Source organism: Scardinius erythrophthalmus, assembly GCF_964197995.2.
Source record: "Scardinius erythrophthalmus genome assembly, chromosome: 22".
Lineage (NCBI taxonomy): Eukaryota > Metazoa > Chordata > Actinopteri > Cypriniformes > Leuciscidae > Scardinius > Scardinius erythrophthalmus.
The window spans coordinates 28,243,599-28,267,526 of NC_138242.1; the positions used below are offsets into that span (position 1 = coordinate 28,243,599).

Genomic DNA, 23,928 nt, shown 5'->3' on the forward strand with positions numbered 1-23,928 from the left:
AATGACTTTTTCTACTGTAAATAAATGTATTTGTATTATTAAAATGTAGTTTTCATTGACATTGAAAAAAGTCATGTGATTACATAATGTATGACACTTGTAATGCATTACTTTACTTGTTAGATCAAAAAGTAATCTGATTTTATAATGCATGTTATTGTAATGCGTTTTTTTACTAATAACATCAAAAAGTAATCTGATTACGTAATGCATGTTACTTTTAATGTGTTTCTTTACTCATAACATCAAAAAGTAATCTGATTACATAATGCATGTTACTTGTAATGCGTTTCCTTTCTCATAACTTCAAAAAGTAATCTGATTACTGTATGTAATGTGCGTTATTGTAATGCGTTTTTTTTACTCATAACATCAAAAAGTAATCTGATTACGTAATGCACGTTACTTGTAATGCGTTTCTTTACTCGTTACATCAAAAAGTAATCTGATTAGGTAATGCACATTACGTGTAGTTAATTACTTGTTAGATCAAAAAGTATTCTGCATGTTACTTGTAACACATTACTTTACTTGTAACATCAAAAAAGTAATCTGAATGGGTTATGCATGTTACTTGTAATGTGTTACCCCCAACACTGATCATTTCAGATGAGATTGAAAAAACGTATCGCTAGGTTTTCTCAGAGGAGGGCTATGATAGAAATGTGCATGTCCATCTTGAACAGAATCAGAATTATCAGCTAATAAGGGTAAATCTCCATACTCTGGTGCACTGGAGGGAGCATCTGAGTGGTTTCCACAGTTGTACCTTGACAGGCTGTAGAAAATTCTGATGGAATCACGTCCTCATGTTCTGATATCATAGATACGCGAAGTGCAACTTGTATGAAGTTGTATGAAGCCATTGCAATATTTTGCAGTTATATTTTTTGTATATATTTTATAGTTTTCACATTATTTGATATAATCGCATTGATTAGTTTGTTAAATTCACATACTTTATGTGTTTGATTATTGTCTTATATTTAATACAGTATATCTTCAGTTTAAACCAACCGCATGCTGTCCACTCAAGTGGACATCTGAAGATCTCTTTGAAAAATTTGTAAAAAAATAAAATAAAAATCAATTCTTGTTTTTCATGCCCTAAGAGCAATAAAAACACATAGGAAAAAAATCATGACTGAGGTTATCATAATTCATGCATGAAAGGGTTAATGCAATTACAACAGAATTGACTGTAATTTAATTACAGAAAAAGTATAACTAATCCCTTACTTTTGCAAGGGAAAAGTAATTTTAACAAACTAAATTAAAAGTAAATTACAGTAATTAATTACTTAGCAGTTCATTACTCCCAACACTGATAAAGTCTAAAGTCTAAAATATTATAAAAATGCTTCGCAGCGTTTTATTAAACTTAATTGTTCCCACACCTTGTCATTAAAGGAACACCCAGTTGCTAGAAGCGGCTGATTTCAGATCAGCTTCCTCGTTACTCTAGCAACAGTTCGAATCATATGCCAGGCGTGTAATCTGTTCCCAGGTCAGCGCGTTACTGCTGACCGTTGCCCTTCCCAGAATGCACCTCGCTGCGCAGTGACGACAATAACAAAACACAGCAGCAGGAGAAACAGCATTAGCGGATCCTTACACAATCCTGCGAGAAAAAAATCTCGATGACAAAACTCACATCTTATTACCACCCCTCTTAACATACATGTCTTGAAAGATGAAGCACTAATGAATGTATGCCATCTCATCCTGGATGAATTTGTGCGTTTTGTGGGAATGAAAAATAAAGGCCCGAGTTTGGAGTGATGAGCTTTAGCCTGTTAGCCCGACAGCTTCAACCTCTAGCTGACAGAAACCTCAACATCTCAGCCAAAAACAACCTATTAATCTGCTTTAATGCAGAGAATGGACTGAAGACAGGTCAGGTAAGACTTTCTGATACTGATTCAGCTCCTTATATTGTAGATGTTGCAGTTTAAAAGCAAAAAAACGGACAATTTGAGGCTGTTATGGTCACTTATACGGAATTGTGGCACTAAATATAACTAGATAATGTAAACAAAACCAGGTCTAGTTTGACGAATTATGGTTTAGTCGAGGTTTAGTGGGTTCGACATCATGTAATGTGATATTGATGAAGGTTTTGGTGTTCTGGTGATGGTTTAAGAGATATTTGGACATACTGTCACCCTCCTCAAATGATGACCAGGGCCTTTGAAACAACAAAACAAAGACTTGTAGCTTTCAGGAGTCCCTCATTTGTTTGTTAAAAGAGTCTTATTATGGAAACTTGTCTTGTTTTAGGTCATATTTTGACTTTGAGGATAAGGTTTCAACTGCCCGCCTAAGGGGAAATCTGTCAATCAATATTGACACATAACAAGTTGTGACAAACAGACTAATATAAATCGTGATCCCCAATATACTTGACCAAAACAATATTTTATGCACTTTTCAGCTTGTTTACCCCTTCATTAAATGACATTAGTTATCCATGTGGTCCACGCCAACCATGTGCTATTCCTGGTAGACTCGCCTTATTATTCCCTGTATCCATAATAAGAGTTGTTACAATGCTTCCCTGTCAAAGTTTTACACCCGTTCATGGGGAATTAAGCCACAAAGAATCTTTTAGCTTGTGTTGATGGTGTTTACCCACAGGGAACAACATGACTCAGCCTGAATATTTGGGCCACATGGTCATGCTGATCTGTGTGCAGTTTTACATCTCAGTAACCACATTTTAGAGCACAAACAACCCCAGAGATTTAGGCAATGCCCATGTAATAATCTGAAAAGTGTTATTATTTGTCTCCGCATAGAATGACATTCCTGATCACAGTGATTAGCTGGTTATCTGGGGGTTTTCCAGCTTGTTATCTACTGAAACAGTCACGTTGGGCTAGATACAGTAGGCCTATGTCTTGTAGGTTACGTGTGCTTGTACAGATTAACTAGCACAACCATTTTATGAGCATCTGAACTTATAAAGTTGTATTTTGTAAATGCTTTGAGATACAGACCTAAGAGTTAGTCTCCTAAAGAAGATTGTTTGAGTTTTAAAAAAAGTTATAGAAGTTTACTGAAAGCAGTGTTTTTTATTTTATACAAAATATGTATTTTACAAAATAATTTGGTCTCTAAAATGGCTAGAAAATCAAAGCCATATTTTAAGTTTATTATCACAAAAATTGAGCCGGCTAAAAGGTTTTAAAGTACAATTTACATTGTAACACAATGTCCGATTTAAAAAAGTTTTTTATAGAATGAATTTTGAGTGTTTAAGCTTTCAAATGATACCTAATTTATGATGATTAATAAATATGTGAAAGTGTGCCAAGTGTCCTGCTACCAGGACTTTTTGTGAGCGGTATAGGTATAACCATTTAAACCTTTTATTAACCTTTTTTTGTGTTTTAAAATTGTATGTATTTTTTTATGTATTATAATTTTAGGTTAATTCAAATGTTTAACCGGAAATCATCACTTGTAAGTTCTGATGAAACTTGATTTGAATCGTGTGCATTTTCTTTCTTTTTGATCAGACAGCCATAATTGACTAGATGAACAAATCAAGCTGGAGGCAGGCTCAGCGGAGAATTCAACATGAAGCTGTATGTGTTTCAAGTCAACAATGGAAGCACATTAACGTTTGACACTGAACTTGCTGTCCAAACGTAAGAGATTTTAATGGTTTTAAGTAAAAAATGAATGTTTAAGCCCTCATTTGTTTTCACCTATATGTTTTATGTGAAGTCATGATGTAGTGCTGTTTCACAGAACATATTATGTGACAAACTTGTTCACAGTATTTGTTAACAAAACTTCAGTAAGGTTATACATGTTAACATATTTAAAGGGTTAGTTCACCCAAAAATTACTCAACCTCATGTCGTTCCAAAGTCCAAACCTGTAAGACTTTAAAGATTTCTGTCCCTTTATTGACAGTCGCGGTGAAGGAATGTCCCTTGTGGTAATTTTGAGTGGCTCAGTAGCGCGATATGTGGTATTATCGCCATTTATTTATTTTGATTTATTTTGATTTATTTGTTTCTAAATATGTGTTACGATGTGGTCAGCTTGCACAAAAATGAGGACATTTTCAATGTTACTGAAACTTAAACGCATTGTTACGTCAACGGACTGTCTTTGAATGAGTCATTAAAGGCAGGGTAGGTAGGATTTTTCTAAAAAAAAAAACATTCCAAATTTGTTTAAACTGTCTTTATATACCAATACATAATTAAAATGTAAGTACTCTGAAAAAGAGAGTATAAAAATCGAGTGTCTGTAGACCTCTCACGACTGTTGTAAACACAGCTAATTATTTCCATTCACTCCACCCCCTCCCTTCTGGGCTCCTTCCAAAGCCACGCCCCAAAACAGATGAACGCGCAACGCCAAACACTCAGGCTCAGCTGGAAGACGCATTTATTTACCTGAGACGAGCGGAGAGGAAGGAGCGCAGCGCATGCAGTGACATCATGTCAGAATCACATGTAATAAAATACCTAACTTTATCACTATAAATATAGACAAATAAGATTTCTTTTAGTACTCACTATCAAGCTAGCATATCGATACTGGTAAAGTTTAAAATATACTTCGTTTGATTCGGTAACAAGCTATATTTATAAGGCAAAGCTAAAAACAGGTTGCACTGATACACGTTTTTCCATTACCATCAGTTACACTGTGATGAAGGTGAATTTCGTCTAAGATTCATAACATATACAGTGTTTTGCGAGTTTCCATGATTTCCATGAAAACATTGTTGACTCTAATGAGGACTACACTCCGGAGACAAGTACCGCTTCGTCGGTTCGAGGACAGGTCCGGGGTCGAGGGCGAAGCAGAGGAGGTCGTTCAAGAGTGCGGGCAACCAGGGTCCGAGGAAGTCGTTTTTGCCTTGTTTGCCTTCGCTGACTGCATATGCAGGTGCTTTGAATTTTGAATGCTCTTTCTCTGCCATAATTTTACTCTTCGTAGGTTCCGCGCCTCTCAAATCAAACGGGTGCGCGCATATGGGCAGATCTAGCAACGGGGTGGTAGCCATGGTTGCGAGAGTGAGTGACAGTCGCCCAAACCAATCAATTGTTTCGTCCCGAATGGAAATAATGAGCTGTGTTTATTGCAGATTAAAAGGTCTACAGTCACTCGATTTTTATACTCTCTTTTTCAGAGCACTTACATTTTAATTATGTATTGGTATATAAAGACAGTTTAAACCAATTTGAATTTTTTTTTTTATAAAAATCCTACCTACCCTACCTTTAAACCGTTCATTCAACGAACACGTTCAAAAACGCTGATTCATTAAAAGAGAGATATTAAAACAAGATATTCATTATTTTTCAACTTTGAGCTCCACTTTTCAAGGCTCAGCTGACCAGCAATGCGTCGCATGGTTGACACTGAAGCTGATGCTTCACTTAATAGACACCAATGGCATTGATTCAATACGTGACGACAATTTTCCCACGGCTTCCTCGCGCTGTGGAAATACCCATAAACATTAAAAGGATGACACGACAAATATTACGCTTTCCTTGGACACGGCAACCTTTTCACAAATATATATGACTTGACCTCAAAGACAGACGCAGGTAATCGGACATGCTCAGTCGATCTCTCTTATTCACTGTCTGTTTGGTCTTAAGTGCAAATCCACAAAGCATCTGTACCATAACTTATAAGTCACCATGATAAATAGTCTTGTTATCATTATTAACTTATTTAAAGCGAGCATAAACAGAAGCACAACCGATCCGGCTTGATGTGTAAGAACAAACCTCATTGGTTCTTGCAGAAGCTCAAACGTGCTGTGTAACGCGAGAATGAAAAATGTTCCTGTATGTCCGTTTACCACAACTGGTGTGTGAGTTGATGAGTGTTTATATGTGAATAAAAGCCTAAATTCAATCTGTTCATCATATAGAGCGATCATATCTCCTCAGAAAAGCCGCTCAATTAATATAGATTAGTTTTACAGTCTCTTTATGAACTTTTTGAAGCGTCAAAGTGGTAGTTGCGTAGCTGTCAATGGAGGGACAGAATTCTCTCAGATTTCATTAAAAATATCTTCATTTGTGTTTCCAAGATGAACAAAAGTAATGTAAACATTTGCAGCTTTTATTGTTAAAGTATATTCGTATTAGAATTCATAGAAATGAATGCTAACAAAGATGGCTGTTACCTATTGCATTATCTAATGTTAACACTTAGAGCCTTATGGTAAACCTATTACTCTTTATTTTTGTCTTAAACATCTTAAAAATAGTTGAATGAGTTTGTCTGAATTTACATATAATTTACATATGTTGATATATTTTGCAAATGAGACAATGCATTATATTGAATAATATACTATGTAATATAATGGTATTGTGTTGATACTTAGAAATGCAAAATACTTTATTGATTACATTATTCCAGTGTAATTACCTGGATAATGCTATGATGGTTAAGGTGCAAATGTAAATTATTATTATTATATTACATAAGTGTTATTCGTTCTTAAAAAGTATAAATTCCATCATCAGTATTAGTCATGTCTCTATATTCTGTTTGTCTGGAGTTTTGTCTATAAAGTGAATCCTGATTTGTTTTACTGGATCACTAAAAGTATAATGTGTTGTGCTGCATGCTCTTTATAGTGTTTTGGACCTTAAACATGCCATCCAGGCCAAATATAAAATTGCAATCCAGCACCAGGTGCTGGTGGTCAATGGAGGGGAGTGTATGGTGGCAGAGAGGCGTGTGTGCAGCTACAGCGCCGGAACGGTAAGTAACAAGCCAAATCACACAAAAAACAGCATTTTTGCTCTTCAACATTTGATTAGAGGGTAATATTAGTTATTATATATGAATAATATAGTCAAATGATTAATCGTTGCTACAAATTACACTACTAAAATGTTTGATGCTTTCAAGAACCAAAAATCACAAAGAAGCTCTATAAAAGTTGTAAATGTGATACTTGTGTTATTATTAATTCAATTTAGGGGCAGTTGTGGCCTAATGGTTAAAGAGTCGGACTTGTAATCGCAGGTTCGATTCTCAATACCGGCAGGAAATAACTGATGTGCCCTTGAGCAAGGCATCTAATCTCCAATCGCTCCCCGAGCGCCGTAGTGAATGGCTGCCCACTGCTCCAGGGGGATTGCCATACTTGGCCTTCACTTCACTTCACTTTCAGTATATTTAAATTGGCTGTGAAATATTGAGGTTCTTGAAGTAATGTGATGCCTTAATGCTGATTGATTTTTGTCTCTGGCTGCCTCAGGACACCAACCCGATCTTCTTGTTCAACAAAGAGATGATCCTGTGTGACCGAGCGCCAACCATCCCCAAAACCACCTTCTCCATAGAGAATGAGATGGAGCTGAAGGTGGAGGAGTCCCTCATGATGCCTGCCGTCTTTCACACTGTCGCCTCCCGCACTCAACTGGCTCTGGTACAGGCCAACTTCTATTCTGACCTATAATGACCAACCCCTGTCTTCCTATATTTGCCTGGTTTTACATATCTATGCTCATCCACACTGTTATATCAGTGATGTTTATTTAAGGTTTAAGCATGACTTATATTTGAGAAAATAAATGCAAATACAGTCAAAGCAACAATGCCTTTTTGTAAATGACAGAGCGCCCAAACGCCCAAGCGATGGAAGCTTTTGTTCCATTTGTGTGCATATGACTCTCATAATGCCTGATATTTTGCCATTTTTTAGGAAATGTTTGAGGTTGCCAAGAAGCTTTGCTCTTTCTGTGAGCGTCTGGTCCATGATGAACACCTTCAGCACCAGGGATGGGCGGCCATCATGGCTAACCTGGACGACTGCACCCTGTCCTATCAAAAACTCCTCTTGAAATTCGACACTGCTTACACAAATTACCAACAGGATTTTGAAGACATCAAAATAAAACTCACCAAGTATGTTCATCTTTGACTCCACCTTCTTATCTTAGAAAAGTTTAAAATTAAAAAAATGTTTTTGTCAAAAATACAATAAAAACAATAATATTGTAAAACATTATTACATTATTAAATAACTGTTTACTATGTGATTTTTTTTAAAATGTAATTTAGTCTTGTGATATCAAAGCTTTCAGCATCATTTCTTCAGTCTTAAAAGTGCTCAGTTCTTATTATTATTAATCTTGAGAACAGCTTAATATTTTTGTGGAAACCGTGATACATTTTTTTTTCAGGATTCTTTTATGAACTGAAAGTTCAAATGAACAGCATTTATTTGAGATTTGCAACATAATAAATGTCTTGACTGTCACATTTGATCAATTTAATAAGTCTTTACTGAATAATCTGACCCCAACATTTTGAACTGTAGTGTATTTTGTGAAGAGAGATATATAGATCACTAATTTTAATGTCATTCGTCAGGCTTGGCACTGCTGTCTCGGTCATGGCAAAGATTCCACTGCTAGAGTGTTTGACTCGGCACAGCTACAGAGAAAACTTGGAGAAGTCCTGCTCCCCTCACCCAAGAACCACAGATGATGAGGATGATGAAGCAGGAGAAACATCCACCCAGTCCGCTGTCCTCCGTCCCGCTGACGGCCAGAAGAATCGAAAGACACCTTCGCCGGTCTCTGCTTCAGGAGAAACATCATCCCAGGCGTCCTCATCTCCTCAGGACAGACTGAAGAGCAGCTGTAGTCTAAAAGAAGCTCTACAGGAAGAGGAAGAGTCTCCGGAGAGGGGAGCAATGCCCTGTTTCAATGTCACACTGTTGGATTGGATCAACGTTCAGGACAGACCCAATGATGTGGAGTCGGTAGTGAGGAAGTGTTTTGACTCGATCAACAGGGTGAGTAATAGACGAGTCATATTGGGAGTGAATGTTTTGGTCTGTAAACTAGTGCTACCGTGAAGTAACCGGCAACAACCATTATATTGTGTTGAGGTGGCCAGTCATTATGATATACCGTGTGATGATAGAAAAGTGTCATTTTGCTATGCTATTTATATTTGCACAGCTATTAGTGGCCAGGAATGCTTTACATTGCTTGCACTACAAAGAAACATGGAGACAATGCAAAAAAACATAGTCTGACATCAGTAAGACGACAAAACCTTGCAATAGAGTGCAACAGTTGGTTCCAGAAGTAAAAACTCCATTCATTTTCTAGGGAAATTATCTTTTACGATAACTTACAAACATTTAAAGACAGCCCTACTGTGAGCTACAAGGTTGTTATTCAATAGTATTTGCTTCTGTTGAAGCCATTAGGCCACATTATTTCAACTTAAATAATGTATAATCGAGTTTAACAGTGGAATTCGTGGTGGAACCAATCACTCCTACATCACATACAACAGTTTGGGGTCAGTAGGATTTTTTAAAAAGGAAATAGTACTTTTAATTCAGCAAGGATGCATCAAATTAATCAAAACTGACAATAAAGACAAATAAATGCTGTTCTTTTGAACTTTCTGTTGAAAGAATCCTGGAAAAAATGTAGCCTATCATGGTTTCCATAAAGAATATTAGGCAGCACAACTGTTTTCAACATTGACAATAAGAACTGTTAATTGAGCAGCAAATTAACATATTAGACTGATTTCTGAAGGATCATGTGACACTGAAGACTGGAGTAATGATGCTGAAAATTCAGCTTTAATCACAGGAATAAATTACATTTTAAAATATATTAACATAGACAACAGTTATTTTAAGTTGTAATGATATTTCATAATGTTACTGTTTTTATAAATGCAGCCTTGATGAGCATAAGAGACTTCTTTCAAAAACATTAAAAATCTTACCAAACCAAACTTTTAAACAGTAAAGTACATCATCATCATCATCATCACATTTCACAGGATTGTAACCATGAACTATTTTACTGTCCATGATCACTCATTTTCATTTGTTTAATTCATTCTTTATGCTTCCAGCTCGATCCACGAATTATCCAACCCTTTCTAACTGAATGCCGTGAGACGATTACCAAATTGGATAATCAGAACATGAAGGCCATCAAAGGTCTTGAGGACAGATTGTATGCGCTTGACCAGATGATAGCAAGCTGTAAAAAGTTGGTTAATGAACAGAAGGAACTTGCTCAGGTAAGCAAATCTCATTTATATAGTCTATAAAAGCAACCTACCGGCTACATATTCTACACATAAGTGCACTTTATTCTTTCCCTGAAGTCCACGTATATGATTAGTTACAAGTTACAACACTTAATCTTTTGCTGGTTGTGGGTTTACTGCCAGGTCTAATGTAGTTGGTGCTGCCCCATCCTTCAATAACAGCCTTGTTATAAAGCTGTATTATATTGTTACAGATCGACAAAACAAACTTTAGCCACATGTTTCTATTACAAAGCTGTGCAAAACACTTGAAAATGGCAGTGTGGATGTTTTTTTAGGAGACTTGTCTTCCTCATGTCTTCTCCTTTGCCTTCCACTAGGGATTTCTTGCCAATCAGAAGAGGGCTGAAAACCTGAAGGACACCTCGGTGCTGCCTGACCTGTGTCTGAGTCACGCCAACCAGCTAATGATCATGCTGACCAATCACAGGAAGCTACTTGACATTAAGCAGAAGTGTACCACTGCCAAACAGGAGCTCGCCAACAACCTTCAAGTTCGTCTCAAGTAAGAGCAGCATTTTTCTTCTTTGTGGACAACAAATTAAACAGTTTGTTTTCAATTTGGCCAGAACACTAAATAGTTTGGGCTTTGATTTTGGCAATTTTCAGAGCTACGATACTTTTATGACATAAATTGTAAGCATTTCCTAGCTGCACTGTGTTGTCTCCTCCATCAGATGGTGCTGCTACGTGATGCTTCACGCTGATCAGGATGGAGAGAAGCTGCAGGCTCTCCTGAGACTGCTGACAGAGCTGCTGGAGCGTGTACGGGTGGTGGAAGCGCTCAGCACTGTGCCACAGATGTACTGTCTCGCCGTAGCGGAGGTGGTCAGACGCAAAATGTTCATAGGACACTACAGACAAGTAAGAGTCAGCTACTAATTCATGATGGTTAAGTGCATGTTTTGTTATAGAGATGGGGTTATAAAATGATTTACAAAGTTGAACAGATACTGAGTGGATAATATGAGCTAATATAATTACAATAATTAATAATAATATTTTATTATTAGTTTTAAAAGATTTCTGCACATTTGATTGTCATTTCTCACAAAAGGGCTAGCTGTGTTAATGTTTTATTTATTATTTCTTCTAGTGGGCCAATGCTCTTGTCAGAGATGGGAAAAACCTCTATGAGGCAGAAAAAGTAAAAAGGGAAACCTTTGGCAAGCTCTTCAGTAAGTTAATTTTAGGTATTTAATATGGCTTCTTTTAGTTTGAGAACAAACACTGATATCTGAGTCCAAATTAATTGTCATATTGTTTGAGGAGATTGCTTTGAAAACACTGTTTTTGTTTCTTTTAGGGAAATCGTTCCTCAGAAATCGGTTGTTTCGAGGACTGGACTCATGGCCACCCTCTTCGTTTTGCGTGAGTCTTTGAACTTGTTTTTATTTTTCAGGATCCCTTCATGGTCTTTTAGCATTAATGAGTGTTTTCTTTGTTTTTGTGTTTAGACTCGAAGGCCTCGAAAGTTTGATTTTGAGCTTCCAGATATTTCCCTGAATGACCTGCAGTATCTCAAATCCTGTTGCCCTTCCGAAGTTCAGCCTTACCTCAGGTAAACAACTCTTATTCGGTTTCAGTCACAATACTGATGTCTCTGTTGTAACTTCACAACCATATTTGTTTATATGCCAAATATGCTTTTCTTTCCTGTGTTATTGCAGCCATTGACCTTTCAATCATGGCTAAAAACTCTTAAATGATGGTCTGTGTTAGTTGTTCTTTGTCTGATGCCTGTTTTTTTCATCAGGGTCCCCACGTTGTGTGACTTTGAGCCTCTTAACCATCATGTTGAGGTTCTCCATCAGCTGGTTCAGGCTGCGCAGAGTGTGGACGAGATGTCACAAACTATCACAGACCTACTAAATGAACAAAAGGTGCTTTGTGTTCACAATAATTAAATTTTGAAATGTGTTTGAAATATTGGATGTTGTCATGAAATACAAATTTACCATATTTAAAAAAAAATATATTTTTTTTATCTTACTGTGATTCATCCATGCATATGTTTCTTTCTTTTTTTTTGAGCTCTTAATTTTTAATCAGAATGTCTCAACCTGAAATGACAGACTTTTTTGTGGTGATTCTGCCTAAACCCTTCCCTTTCTTACAATCAACTACAAACTTGCATTCCGATCTGCTTCCATTCAATCAACAAGCAGTGGACATTCCCCTTCTTCCCTGTATTTTTTCATTCTTGATATTGTTTCACTTGGATGTATGTCACAGTACGGAAGAAAACATTTGTTGCTACTTGCGTTACATTGCAACTTAAAAAATATATAATCTAATTTGACTTTTATAGCAATGTGAATTTTCATATGATCTTACCTTGTTGCTTTGGCCTTGTAGATTTCCTGTAGCCAGAGTGCTCAAAGATCCACTTTATTAACACCCAGATCTGAAAGCACAACTGCTGTCACCTCTACCTCCACCAAAACTTTGTCCACTCTCATTTTAAAAACACCGGACTGCCAACCCATGGTGCTTCCTGGTCCCCTGGAGGACCTATCACCCGACAGCATAGATGCCCAGACCTTTGACTTTGAAACCATTGGGCACCCCAATATGGATCCTGTATTACAGCAAGGCTCTTTGGACTTGGACTCATTGGCAGAAAGTCCAGAGTCAGACTTCATGTCTGCTGTTAATGAATTTGTAATTGAGGAGAACTTGATGTCACCTAATCCCATCAGTGATCCTACAAGCCCAGAGATGATGGTGGAGTCTCTTTACTCCTCTGTTATTAATGCAATCGATAGCAAGCGTATCCAGGACACTACTACCCTTGAGAGGGAAAACTCAAAGATCACAGCTCTTAAGCTATCAGCAGACAGGTACCGTTCCGCTGCAGAAGAATCCAAGAACAGTTTGAGGAAAGTTAAAGAAGACCTTTACCACTTTAGAGGTCTTGTTCTGAAGGAGCAACGAGACTTTGGATTCACCCTGAAAACTATGACCATTGAGGTCCGAAACGCACTCAACAGTGTCAAATACTGTCACGAGGAGAAACTAAGAGAAACGCAACAATCCAATCTTCAGAGTTTGAAGGACGATCATGAAAAGCAGATACTTGCTCTCACGGAAGAGCTAGAAGGCAATCGGAAGATTGTCCAAGATGTCCAGAGAGCAATGCTGGAATTGGAGGGGCTTGTGGAGCGTAAGGAGAAGGAAATATCACAACTGGAGAGTGAGAGGGAGCGTTCTATGCAAGAACTGCAAGATCTTCACAAGCAAACTGTGCAGGACCTTGAGGAGAAGATTTTGAAGCAAAGTGAAGAACTGAAAGATACACTGCTGTCCAAGGACGGACTTGCTAGGCAATTGGAGAACCTGCACTTTGAGATCGAGCATGGCCAACAGAAAATCAGACTGGAGATGGAGAATGCAGAGAAGGTGCACCTTCAAGAACTGGAGACACGGTTGAACCAACAACATGAAGCAGTGTTGCAATCTTTCAGACTGGAAAAAGAAACTGCGCTTGATAAACTTGTCCAGGAGAACCTGGTGAAACTAAGAGATCTGATGGATTCCCATTCTGCCGAACTCAAGGAGCGCGAGGGACGCTCAAAAGACTTGGAGGCTCGTATTACAGAACTTGCAGATGCCCGCTGCAAACTGGAAGTCGAGATGGCTCTTAAAGAGGCCGAAATGGAGGACATGAGACTCCAATACGAGGAGGCCAAAAGCACCCAAGAAGAGGTTTTGAAATCGGAGCTTACTACCCAAACAACCACCTTGCAGATGCAGATCGACAAGTTAAACCAGCAGCTCCAGCAGAAGAACGAAGATTATGAGGTGGGCCTGGCTGAGCTCCGAGCGCTCATGAGGTTGGAGAAGGACCACTGCATCTCTGAACTCGTTGATCGGCACGAAGAGGAGAGCACCCTGCTCCGCCACGAGTTTTCAGCGCTCAAGCAGAAGTCGCAGGATGCAGAGAAAGACTGCGAGGAACGCGTCCAGAAGATCCAGCATGATCATCAGGACCTGCTTGCTGCCTTACAGAGGGAAAAGCAGGATGAGCAGAGGGCTTTCCAAGAGAAAGAGCAAGACCTACAGACTGTTATTGGAGACCTGCAGGCGGAAAACTCACTATTGTCAGGAAGACTGGAGCAGGAGAGGGTGGAGGCCCTGCAGAGGGCAGAGAAGGAGAAAGAGGAGGCAGTCAAAGCTGCAATACAAGAGGCCTTAAGAGACTTTCAACTCCAAAAAGAGGAGACTGAGACAAGACTGTTAGGAGCAATTGATCTACTTGAAAATCAGCTAAAAGACAGACAATCCACTGACATGTAAGTAAAATCAAAAGCTTCCATCTTGTTCCACAAGTATTCGAAACGGACAGTCTCTGACAAAATCATTCTAAGATTCAATTTTAAAGCACAGTTTACTAGAAGGATAGATGTTAAGTTATAAGTGGCGCTTAATCACTAGTAATATTGCTCATACTTAGGCTTAGGGATTTCAGCAAACCTTTGATCCTAAAGGAATAGAAAACTCATTCCAAACTTGTTTGTTTTTCTTTCTTTTAGGGGAACACAAAAGGAGATACTTCTTTCTTTAGTCTTTTTTTTGTCCATACAACAAAGTCAATGGGGTTCAGTGTTTCAGACTCCACAGACTTTCATTATATGGACAAAAATAGATTTTTCCGTATATGTCCTTTTATGTTCCCCTTAAGAAAGAAAGTCATACAGGTTTGTAACAACATGAGGTTAAGTAAATTATGACAATTTTCATTTTTGAATAAAGTTAGTAATTCAGTAATATTACGCTTATGTGTGCAACCTGTCCTGTCCATTTTGTGCATCAGTCAAACCTCAAATTGTGTTACATTTCCCAAGCGAAAAGACTTTTGGCTAATGGATGATAAAATGGGCAATTATTTTAGCTTTATTTAATTATTAGCCTTACTTTGAAGGAGTGATCTGCGAAATACACTACCGTTAAAAAGTTTGGGGTTGGTAACATTTATTTGATCAAAAATACAGTACAAATTTTAATATTGTGAATTAATATTACAATTTAAAATAGGCGTTTTCTATATGAATATGTTTTAAAATGTAATTTATTCCTGTGATGGCAAAGCAGAATTTTCAGCATCATTACTCCAGTCTTCAGTGTCATATGATCTGACAGAAATCATTATAATATGCTGATTGCTGCTCAAGAAACTTCAGGATTTGTTCAGGATTCTTTGAAATGAAAAAACAAAACAAATAACAGCATTTATTTGAAACGTAAATCTTTTGAAACATCATAAATGTCTTTACTGTCACTTTTGAGCTACTTAATGCATCCTTTCTGAATAAAATGATCAAATCTTATTGGACTCAAACTTTTGAACGGTAGAGTATCTAGGGCCCCAAAATTTTGGTTTGGCTATTTTTACTTGGGAAACCACCCAGAACATCTTAGCAGTTTTGCAAAAGCAAATATTCCTCACGTTTTGTTTAAAAATATATATGAAATTGTGTTTTTTACATGGTTTTAGTTGTTCTCTTGGTTCTTTTGATAACAATGTCACTTTCTTGTTGATTTGGTCATGAAGAACTCAATAAATCTTGCACATTTGTATGAGGAAAGCATCTGCTGAGGACAAATAAAATGACACTGAAACAATGCTGCTCTAGTCCATTCAAATTAAAGCTTCTACTTCTAACTTTACTGTTAATTAAACACACTGGAAACATGCATTCACTTTCTCTTTCTGATTTCATTCACCCTTGTGAATAATTAGCACATCAAAAAGAATGAACAAAAACTGTGACCATTTCATTAAAACATTTCTTAAGTAGAAATTAGCGAGAAATATGATAACCCTGTTACATGTGCCAGTGAAGTAGGGATTAATTAAAAACAGAAAACAGATTTGTGTCCAAGTCTTATACCAATCCCAGTAAATTGGAGGTTTTTGATTATTTATTTATTTATTTATTTATTCTGGTGACCAACAAGAAACTCTTTAGAAAAAGTGGGTATGGCACTCTATAATATAATTGTCCAAGCTAGTAATGAAAGGTTGTAGCGTAGGTTCAAACCCTGCAAGAAACAACCTTCAGAGCTCTAGAAAGACACCAAATTGATGCCAGATTTACTGAAAAAATATGTAACAACTTGCTCAGCTTTTGAATTTGCATTGTGTGTTTTTATTTAGAAGGAAGCATCAGCTAATTGACTTCTTAGTGGTAATGAATGCAAAGCCAAGTTGATTCTCACGGCTGATTCTGTGTTTCAGAGTGGCAGCTTCTGTTGAGCAGTCAGAGGCTGGTGTGGAGGCCGGCGCTACATTGTCACTAGAGAGTGGCCAGTGGACCGAGGAGAGGGCATCGCTCTTGGCCCAACTAGAGATCCTGGAACGCGTAAAAAATGAGGAGATGCAGAACCTGAAGACCTCACTCATTGCTGAACAGCAGGTTAGCAATAAGAAGATTTGAACTACAGGAATTTTGCCATTAGCTCCATTTGAATTGCTAAGTTGCGTTGTGGGTCGGTGTAAATCGGCAGGACAAGTAGAATAAAAAAAACTCCCTTAAAAAACTCCCTAAATATGTTGGTATTGTTGATCCCTGTAACTTTTTTGACCTAATAATGTTTTGTCCTTAATATAGTATCAATGTGCCCTGAAAATAGCTTGTTTCAATGTGGTGTTCTCTCCTAGACGAACTTCAATACAGTTCTGACTCGGGAGAAACTCAAGAAAGAACAAATCATCAATGATCTCACAGAGAAGCTCAAAAACGTGTTGCAGCAACAAGAGAAAGATAAAGGTATAAAATATTTTGTTTTAATCACATCACTTGGAAGAATTTCCACTTGTTTTGTTTTTTCAAAGATCTGTTACCAAACTGCACAGAAATTAAAGATAAAGTATAAAAAAATATATATTTTTATCATATGATTTGGACGAATTTCCACTTGTTTTTTAGATCTGTTACCAAACTGCACTGAAATGATCAATGAGGCCAGTAAATATTCTCATGATCGTTGCCCTCTGTGTTTTGTTGTTTCCCTGAAGGCCTGATTGAAACACTCTCTGAGGACCGCGCCACCATCCTTCAAGAGAAGAAACAGATGGAGGAGGAACTCAACCGTCTGCGAAGCACCGTCCTCGTCTCTTCATCCTTCTTTCCGCCCAATCCCATCCCTGTCATCACGGAGGCTCACGGTGCCTGTGGCCCCGCCCACACAGAAGTTCTGTCGCCCTCCACCCCTGACCCAGAGAGATTGGCGCTCATGGCTGCTTTCAAGGATGAGGAGAGGGTGGAGTCAGCTGTGGAGGCCAGCATGATGACAGTGCAGTAAGCATCTGTGCTGACGTGCACATGTGACATTCATACTAGAGCTAAAATTATAAACCCTGAACCCTGAAAAACTCAACTACCACACTTAACTTCAACAAACTGGCTACAACAGCAGACAGAGTGTATGTCATTAAAATGATCTAGAAGTTGGTTTGAAATTATTCATTTTATACTAGCAGTACAACAGACTGTTTTTGTTTTTATTTTTTGTCCTAGCATCTTACTCAGTGGCATTCATCACTGTAAAACACAAACCACACCATTGCTCAGTAAATAATAAAATGCTAAAAATACTGCACAACATTATAAGCTGAATAAGCTTCAACAATACATGTGATTTTGCTTTCTCTTGTTGCAACAGTCAAAGTTTTGCTTGGATGCAGTTTGTCAGAGTTTAAAAGTTTAGGAATAATTACAAAGAAAGATCAAGTTGATTTTTTTTTATTATGTCCAAAAATACACACACACTTGCATGTAAAAACAAACAAACATTTCCTCAGCTCATTTGTTCTGATATTTTTATAAAATATGGTATAAGTGAAGTAAAACTTTATTGTGCTAGATGCTAGTTTTGAACATAATTAGTGTTTTTTTTAATGTAATAATAATGCATAATAGATGTAATAAAATATGTGTATGTATGTATGTACATATAAATAAATAAATATATATATATATATATATATATATATATATATATATATATATATATATATATATATATATATATATATATATATATATATATATATATATATGTCTGGAAAAAAAAAAATGGAAACAACAGAATGGAGTTTGTCAGATAATCAGGCTATCTATATACATTACTAACTAAACAATTGTTATAAATCATTCACTTTTACTTGAGATTTAAAAGTATGCAAGGAGGATATATTGTAGGAGAGGGGCAAGACCATGACAGGAAAGCAGAGTAGATCAGATAGAAGAGGAGAGATGCGAGTCGAGCGATTGCTGTAGGTGAGGAATCTTCAGCAGTTTCCGTTTATGAACAAGAAATTATGTTTTTGGTCTGACCGCAGTCATGAAGTTGCTTGCTCTGTCATTTTATTGGCTTTGAGAATATGTTTAAGTTTTGACGAGTTAGTGAACTGTGAATTTACTTTGTGTATTTTGTTTCAGTGACAACTCCTTGCTATCTGAAGAGAAACAGCGCATACTGATGTTGGAAAGGGTAATGTATTTTCACATGTACATATATTGACAGGCTTTAAAAATTACATTTATTAAATATATTATTATATGCAATTATTTATTATTGTTTCAGACCTTACATATGAAGGAGGAAGAGAACAAGAGACTTAGTCAAAGATTGGTAAATATATATTTTTTTATTTGTGTGTGTTCACATTTTTGTGCTTGCTTTGGCTCTTATATTTCATCTAAATGTGTTAATTGTATGAGAATATCATTTAACATCTTTTAAATTGATCATTTGATTTGGGTCCTTTGTGCTTGATCTCAGTTTATAATTGACCACTTGAACAGTCAATTAAAAGCAGTAATTAGTGACGTTAAATTTAACAATGCACACTCAATTAAAGCAGGTCCGCGACTGACACATGAACAGTTATATTATGTTGAAGAATTTAAAAATATATATATAAATACATTTCTTTCTTTATATTAGATATTTTTATATCTATCTATAAGCAAAATACTGTAGATATTCTGGAATTACTTTATAGTTCATTTACACTATGTTGCTGTTGTTATTATAGTAGCAACTCGCACATTATCAGAAGTTAATTACAACATGAGACTCTTTGATATAATTTAATAACATTTCCCCTGGGACTATTTCTCCAAATAGGTTTAATCTCTTTAGGAAAATTACAATCGCCGTCTTATTGGCCGTGAGAGACATCTTATGAGACACGTAACCCACACTTTCCTGAGTCCTGACAGCTCGGGGCAGATTCACAAGATGAATAACAACTCTGAAATGTGCCTGTGTAATTGAGCTGGGACTGAATTTCAGCTCATTTACAAACAAGCTCGAAATTAAACAAATACAGACATGTTTAAATCCCTCATTTCTTTTTTATTATGTATCTATGTTGCACTCATTTTAGTCTTTGTCTGTTGTGTTATAAGTATTTACTACCAATGCATGCTATTTAATGGACTGTTCTACTCCTTACCACTAGATGGCACACATACATTTGTTTTAGGCACAAAATCACTGGAAGCATTTATGAGATTCAACATTACATTGAACCAATATAGATTTTTTGCAATATAATGCATGCAGTTTTATTTTGTGATTGCAGTGTGTATGTAAGCAGCATGACAAATGGTTACTAGTGTAAATATCAACAGAATCTTCTAACAATTTTGTTTTACAGATGTCACAGAGTATGTCGTCCGTGTCGTCACGGCACTCGGAGAAAATCGCCATTCGAGAGTAAGCATTTTTGGATATTAGCGTTAATGATCTGAACTGCTATTTTACCCGTCCACCTCATTTGAAAACCCCTCCTTTTGTAGTTTTCAGGTGGGCGACTTGGTTCTCATAATCCTGGACGAGAGGCACGATAATTACGTTCTCTTCACTGTTGGTCCCACCCTTTATTTCCTCCACTCAGAGTCCCTCACTGCACTGGACCTCAAACCAGGTCAGTCACACACGACAGGAATACTTAATTAAGGAAATAAATTCGATTTTACATATTTGAAACAATTTTGCTCCAACAAGATGGTTTTGCATTTACCATATTCTTTCATTGCTGTTCCACAAGTATGTTAACTTATTTCTTATAATTTATTAATTATTTACATTTATGTATCATTGCGTTTGTAGATTGAAATGTTTTTTAAAATGTTCCAGTTTGACATGAATGATGACATAAAAAGAGGAAGTGTTTTATTCCTGATAAAGTGTTTTGTTTTAGTATTTTACATAAAGCACCTTTTTATATCGTATAGCAATAATAATTTTTATTTATTTTTTCATTTTAGCGACAGGAGCAACAAGACGGCCGTGGGTTTTAGGAAAAGTCATGGAGAAGGAATATTGCCAAGCTAAAAAGGTAACCAGTATTATTTTATTATTTATGCAACTGCTCTAAATGGAGTTTTTTTGTACAATTTCATTTCATTTTACTTTTATTTTTTACTTTACAAATAATTATGACTAATTTTGGTAATCTTTCACTCTCATAATATAACTTCCTTTTAGCCCATTTTTCCTGTTTTTGGTTAATATTGGTTATATTTGAGACGTAAATATTAAAACAATTAAAACATTTGAAGATACTTAAAAGAGTGCATGCTGATTTAAAATTGTGAATTTAATTTTGTTTTGCATTTTAAAGTTAATTGTGTTTTCAAAACCAGTGTCTTAATATTACTGTAGGCACTTATATTAAATTATCTATTTATTGATTGATTGATTGATTTTGTGATTTATTTATTTTTTTAATACATACTTTGAACGTGTCTCTTTTGTTATTGTCTGTCTCCAGGCCCAAAACCGGTTCAAAGTTCCTCTCGGCACCAAATTCTACAGAGTAAAGGCCGTGCCATGGAACAAGAAAGTGTAATCGTGTAAAAATGTATCATATTGTAATAAGCGCAGTATGTTTTTATTGCTTTTTTAAGCAAACTCGCTCATCCTTGATTTTTTGTTTTGTCACATCAGAAGACAAAACCATTTCACCCCCTTTTATTTTTTGCCTCTGTTGCAATTGCAAATCGTTTTATCTAATTTTTTATATGCAGAGGATTTGTAAATGTGGACCAAATGATTCTAAGTTTATCGGGGCATTGCCCTCACGTGCGATGATGGCTCCAAAGCCATCACAACAAGCCTGTAAAATGAACAAAATGTATTTGGATGTTACATATTAGTTCATCATTAATATTATGGTCGGGGGGGGGGCACTATCACAGTCAGCTTACTTGCTTCAGAAGGTTATGAAAATATAAATTTATTGTAAATGTTACCAGAGGAATGGTCATGGCATGCATATAGATAATATTTTCTTTAATTTACTTCTGGATATGCGTTGTAGTCGGAGGTATCAGTAAAAACCTGCTGATTGTTACTCGCAGCACAGTATGACCCGCCTGTTTATTATTATGACGTACATTTGGACTACCTGGCGCAGAGGCCTCGCAATCCATCAGATGCACTTTCGGAAAAAAAGACGACGTTTTCGTAGATTCAAAAGGGAGGCGTTTGTGCTGTTGAAAACAAGCGTCTAAAGGAAAGCAGCACATATCTTCCCTCTGTTGTAGGATGTTGAAAAATAGAAAGTAATATTTCATGTTTGTGAATGTGTGTCTTTATTGAATTTAACGACAACATTGTATATTATTCATCAGATCACACCAGTAACAAAAAAAATACAAAAAAATGACTGTATTGTAAAAGAATTTAGAATTTTCAAAACAATAAAGGTTTGATCCCAAACTCCTCGCAGTAGATTGCATTACCCACTGCGTCCGTTTTGGGACACGTTCTTTGAGAAGTGCAAGTAAAATCAAACAACTTTATTTTGCCATAGATTGTGTCCTGACAAGTATATTGCAAGTAGTTTTCTTTTTATTGTTTTCATTTATTTAATTTTTTTATTTGTCATACCTTTGGGGAAGAGATGCATGTATCCAAAGTACATTTAAAGGCTTTTTTGTTGATCTATCGAATCAAAGTACAATAAAGCTTTGGACTTGATGCTTGAAGATGTTTCCCATCAACATCCGTTCTCCGGTTGTTGTGCAGAATGATAAAGTTGTGTGTATGGTGCTTTTATGAGTGGAAAACACTTTTTTTTTTCCTTATTCAAAGATTATAGACCCAAAAATATGCCCCCAATTCTTTTTCTCCTCCTTTGCAAATGCGTGTACCGCTATGATTGTAAGTACTTGTTTACATAAGTTTTGCAATCATCGCCTATTGATGCTCTTGAGTCATTGGCAACACTTCCAACCGAGCAAAACGGAAGATTTTAAAAGAATTATGCCTCTATTGTGTCAACTAAACTAATGAATAGCAAACAAGCCCATACATGTCAGGAATTAATGGGATCCATTTTATTGCTTTTGTCTATCACTTATGTAACGTGTTCCGTCTAAAATTAAACCTGGGAGTGAAGGCAGTGCCGAGGTACGTCGTTTGAGGGAATTATTCCCAACTTAGACGTTTCTCTCTTTCAGCTCGGTCCTTGTCTAATGTTGGCTTTTGTGGGGGCATTAGCTACTGTCGTGTGCTACCGTTGGCACGCTCTCGCACGCAACAGACTTCAAAAGGGCTCCGATAAGGGCCCGGGAACGGTACTACCCTCTTGGAGGAGCACGGCGCACCAACATCACTTTCCCAGTTCACAGCGGGGAGCATAGCAGCTCTCCGCCGAGCCTTCGGTACCATGTGGGCCTAGGGGTGTTTCGGCAATGTTTTGCTTTATTTTCTCCGTTTAGCATAAGTCGGCTGTCACATTTGGATGGCGTTTTCATAAATTGATGGTGTGATTCGTAGTATCTCGGGACAGGCCTGAATGACTAAACGCGAGATGCTGAGGTTGCTGGTGAAGGAGAACCATGTGGAATGGACAGCCTCTCAGTGTAAATGTTTACAGCCCCCTACTGTGGAGCCGGGACATGCTAGGCACGACTAGAGCTCGGCGCTGGTGTGACATCCTTCCAAACGGTGTTTGCTTAACCAAAAAGCCAATAATATACTGAATTAACAGTCTGATGACAATGTGGGTGGCCTCAAATCTCTCTCCTTTTTTTTTTTTTTTTTTTTGCCCCGTTGACATTTTTATTTGTACGGATAGTGAGAAGAGGTAGTACCAATTAAGTAAAATACTAATATGTAAGGAAGTATTTCTGTTAAATTGTACAGTAGTCTTTCTGAAATATGCTTTGGCTCAGGCGATTGGGGTTTATTAATTATAACATGATCATTTACATAGAAAAGAAATCAAGAGTTAGTCATCTCTCTGTTAGTTTGCATTGGAACATCAACATTTATTTCGATATTTTCAAACCACGTTTTGAAATGCCGATATTATAAAACTGATTTCTTTAATATTATCAAACAGTATGCAATGTTTCAAAGTGAGAAATTTTTGCTTTGTTGGTAGCTATTACAAATGACATCTAATCCATTGCTGTAAAAAAGTGATCAGTTGACAACTTAAAAAAAAAAAAAGTGAGGAAACCCGTTGCCTTAAAATGATTAATCAAATAAACCATCCGTAATTGAAAAAATTAAGATATGTGAACTTGACAGTTCCACATAACTTAATTTTTTCAGATTATGCATGAAGTTTATTTACTAAATTTTAAGGTAATGGGTTTCCTCACTTTTTATTAAGTTGTCAGCTGATCACTTCTGATTTTGGTGCTGTTGCTTTCCCTTGAATTATATTACGTATAATGACTGAAGGTTTTTACAAAAGTCGGACAGGATGGAAGGAATTATTAAGGACACTGGAAAAAACTATACTTTTTTATTAATTGAATCAGTATTTTCAAAAAGTTTTGCTTGATTAGAGAA

At 36.6% G+C, this 23,928-nt stretch overlaps 1 protein-coding gene across 1 annotated transcript; it reads left to right on the plus strand.

Annotated features, from left to right (window-relative positions):
* Nucleotides 1-1,559: 1,559 nt before the first annotated feature.
* Nucleotides 1,560-22,173, plus strand: rb1cc1 (RB1-inducible coiled-coil 1). The gene is made up of 23 exons (XM_081353243.1): nucleotides 1,560-1,901; nucleotides 3,522-3,653; nucleotides 6,633-6,759; nucleotides 7,262-7,432; nucleotides 7,709-7,911; nucleotides 8,380-8,806; nucleotides 9,898-10,068; nucleotides 10,419-10,603; nucleotides 10,776-10,962; nucleotides 11,195-11,276; nucleotides 11,405-11,469; nucleotides 11,556-11,659; nucleotides 11,855-11,981; nucleotides 12,457-14,393; nucleotides 16,340-16,517; nucleotides 16,763-16,871; nucleotides 17,120-17,402; nucleotides 18,546-18,597; nucleotides 18,691-18,738; nucleotides 19,772-19,830; nucleotides 19,914-20,041; nucleotides 20,385-20,455; nucleotides 20,891-22,173. The coding sequence occupies exons 2-23, from the start codon at nucleotides 3,583-3,585 to the stop codon at nucleotides 20,966-20,968; spliced, it is 4,863 nt and encodes a 1,620-aa protein (XP_081209369.1). The 5' UTR covers nucleotides 1,560-1,901; nucleotides 3,522-3,582; the 3' UTR covers nucleotides 20,969-22,173.
* Nucleotides 22,174-23,928: the final 1,755 nt, after the last annotated feature.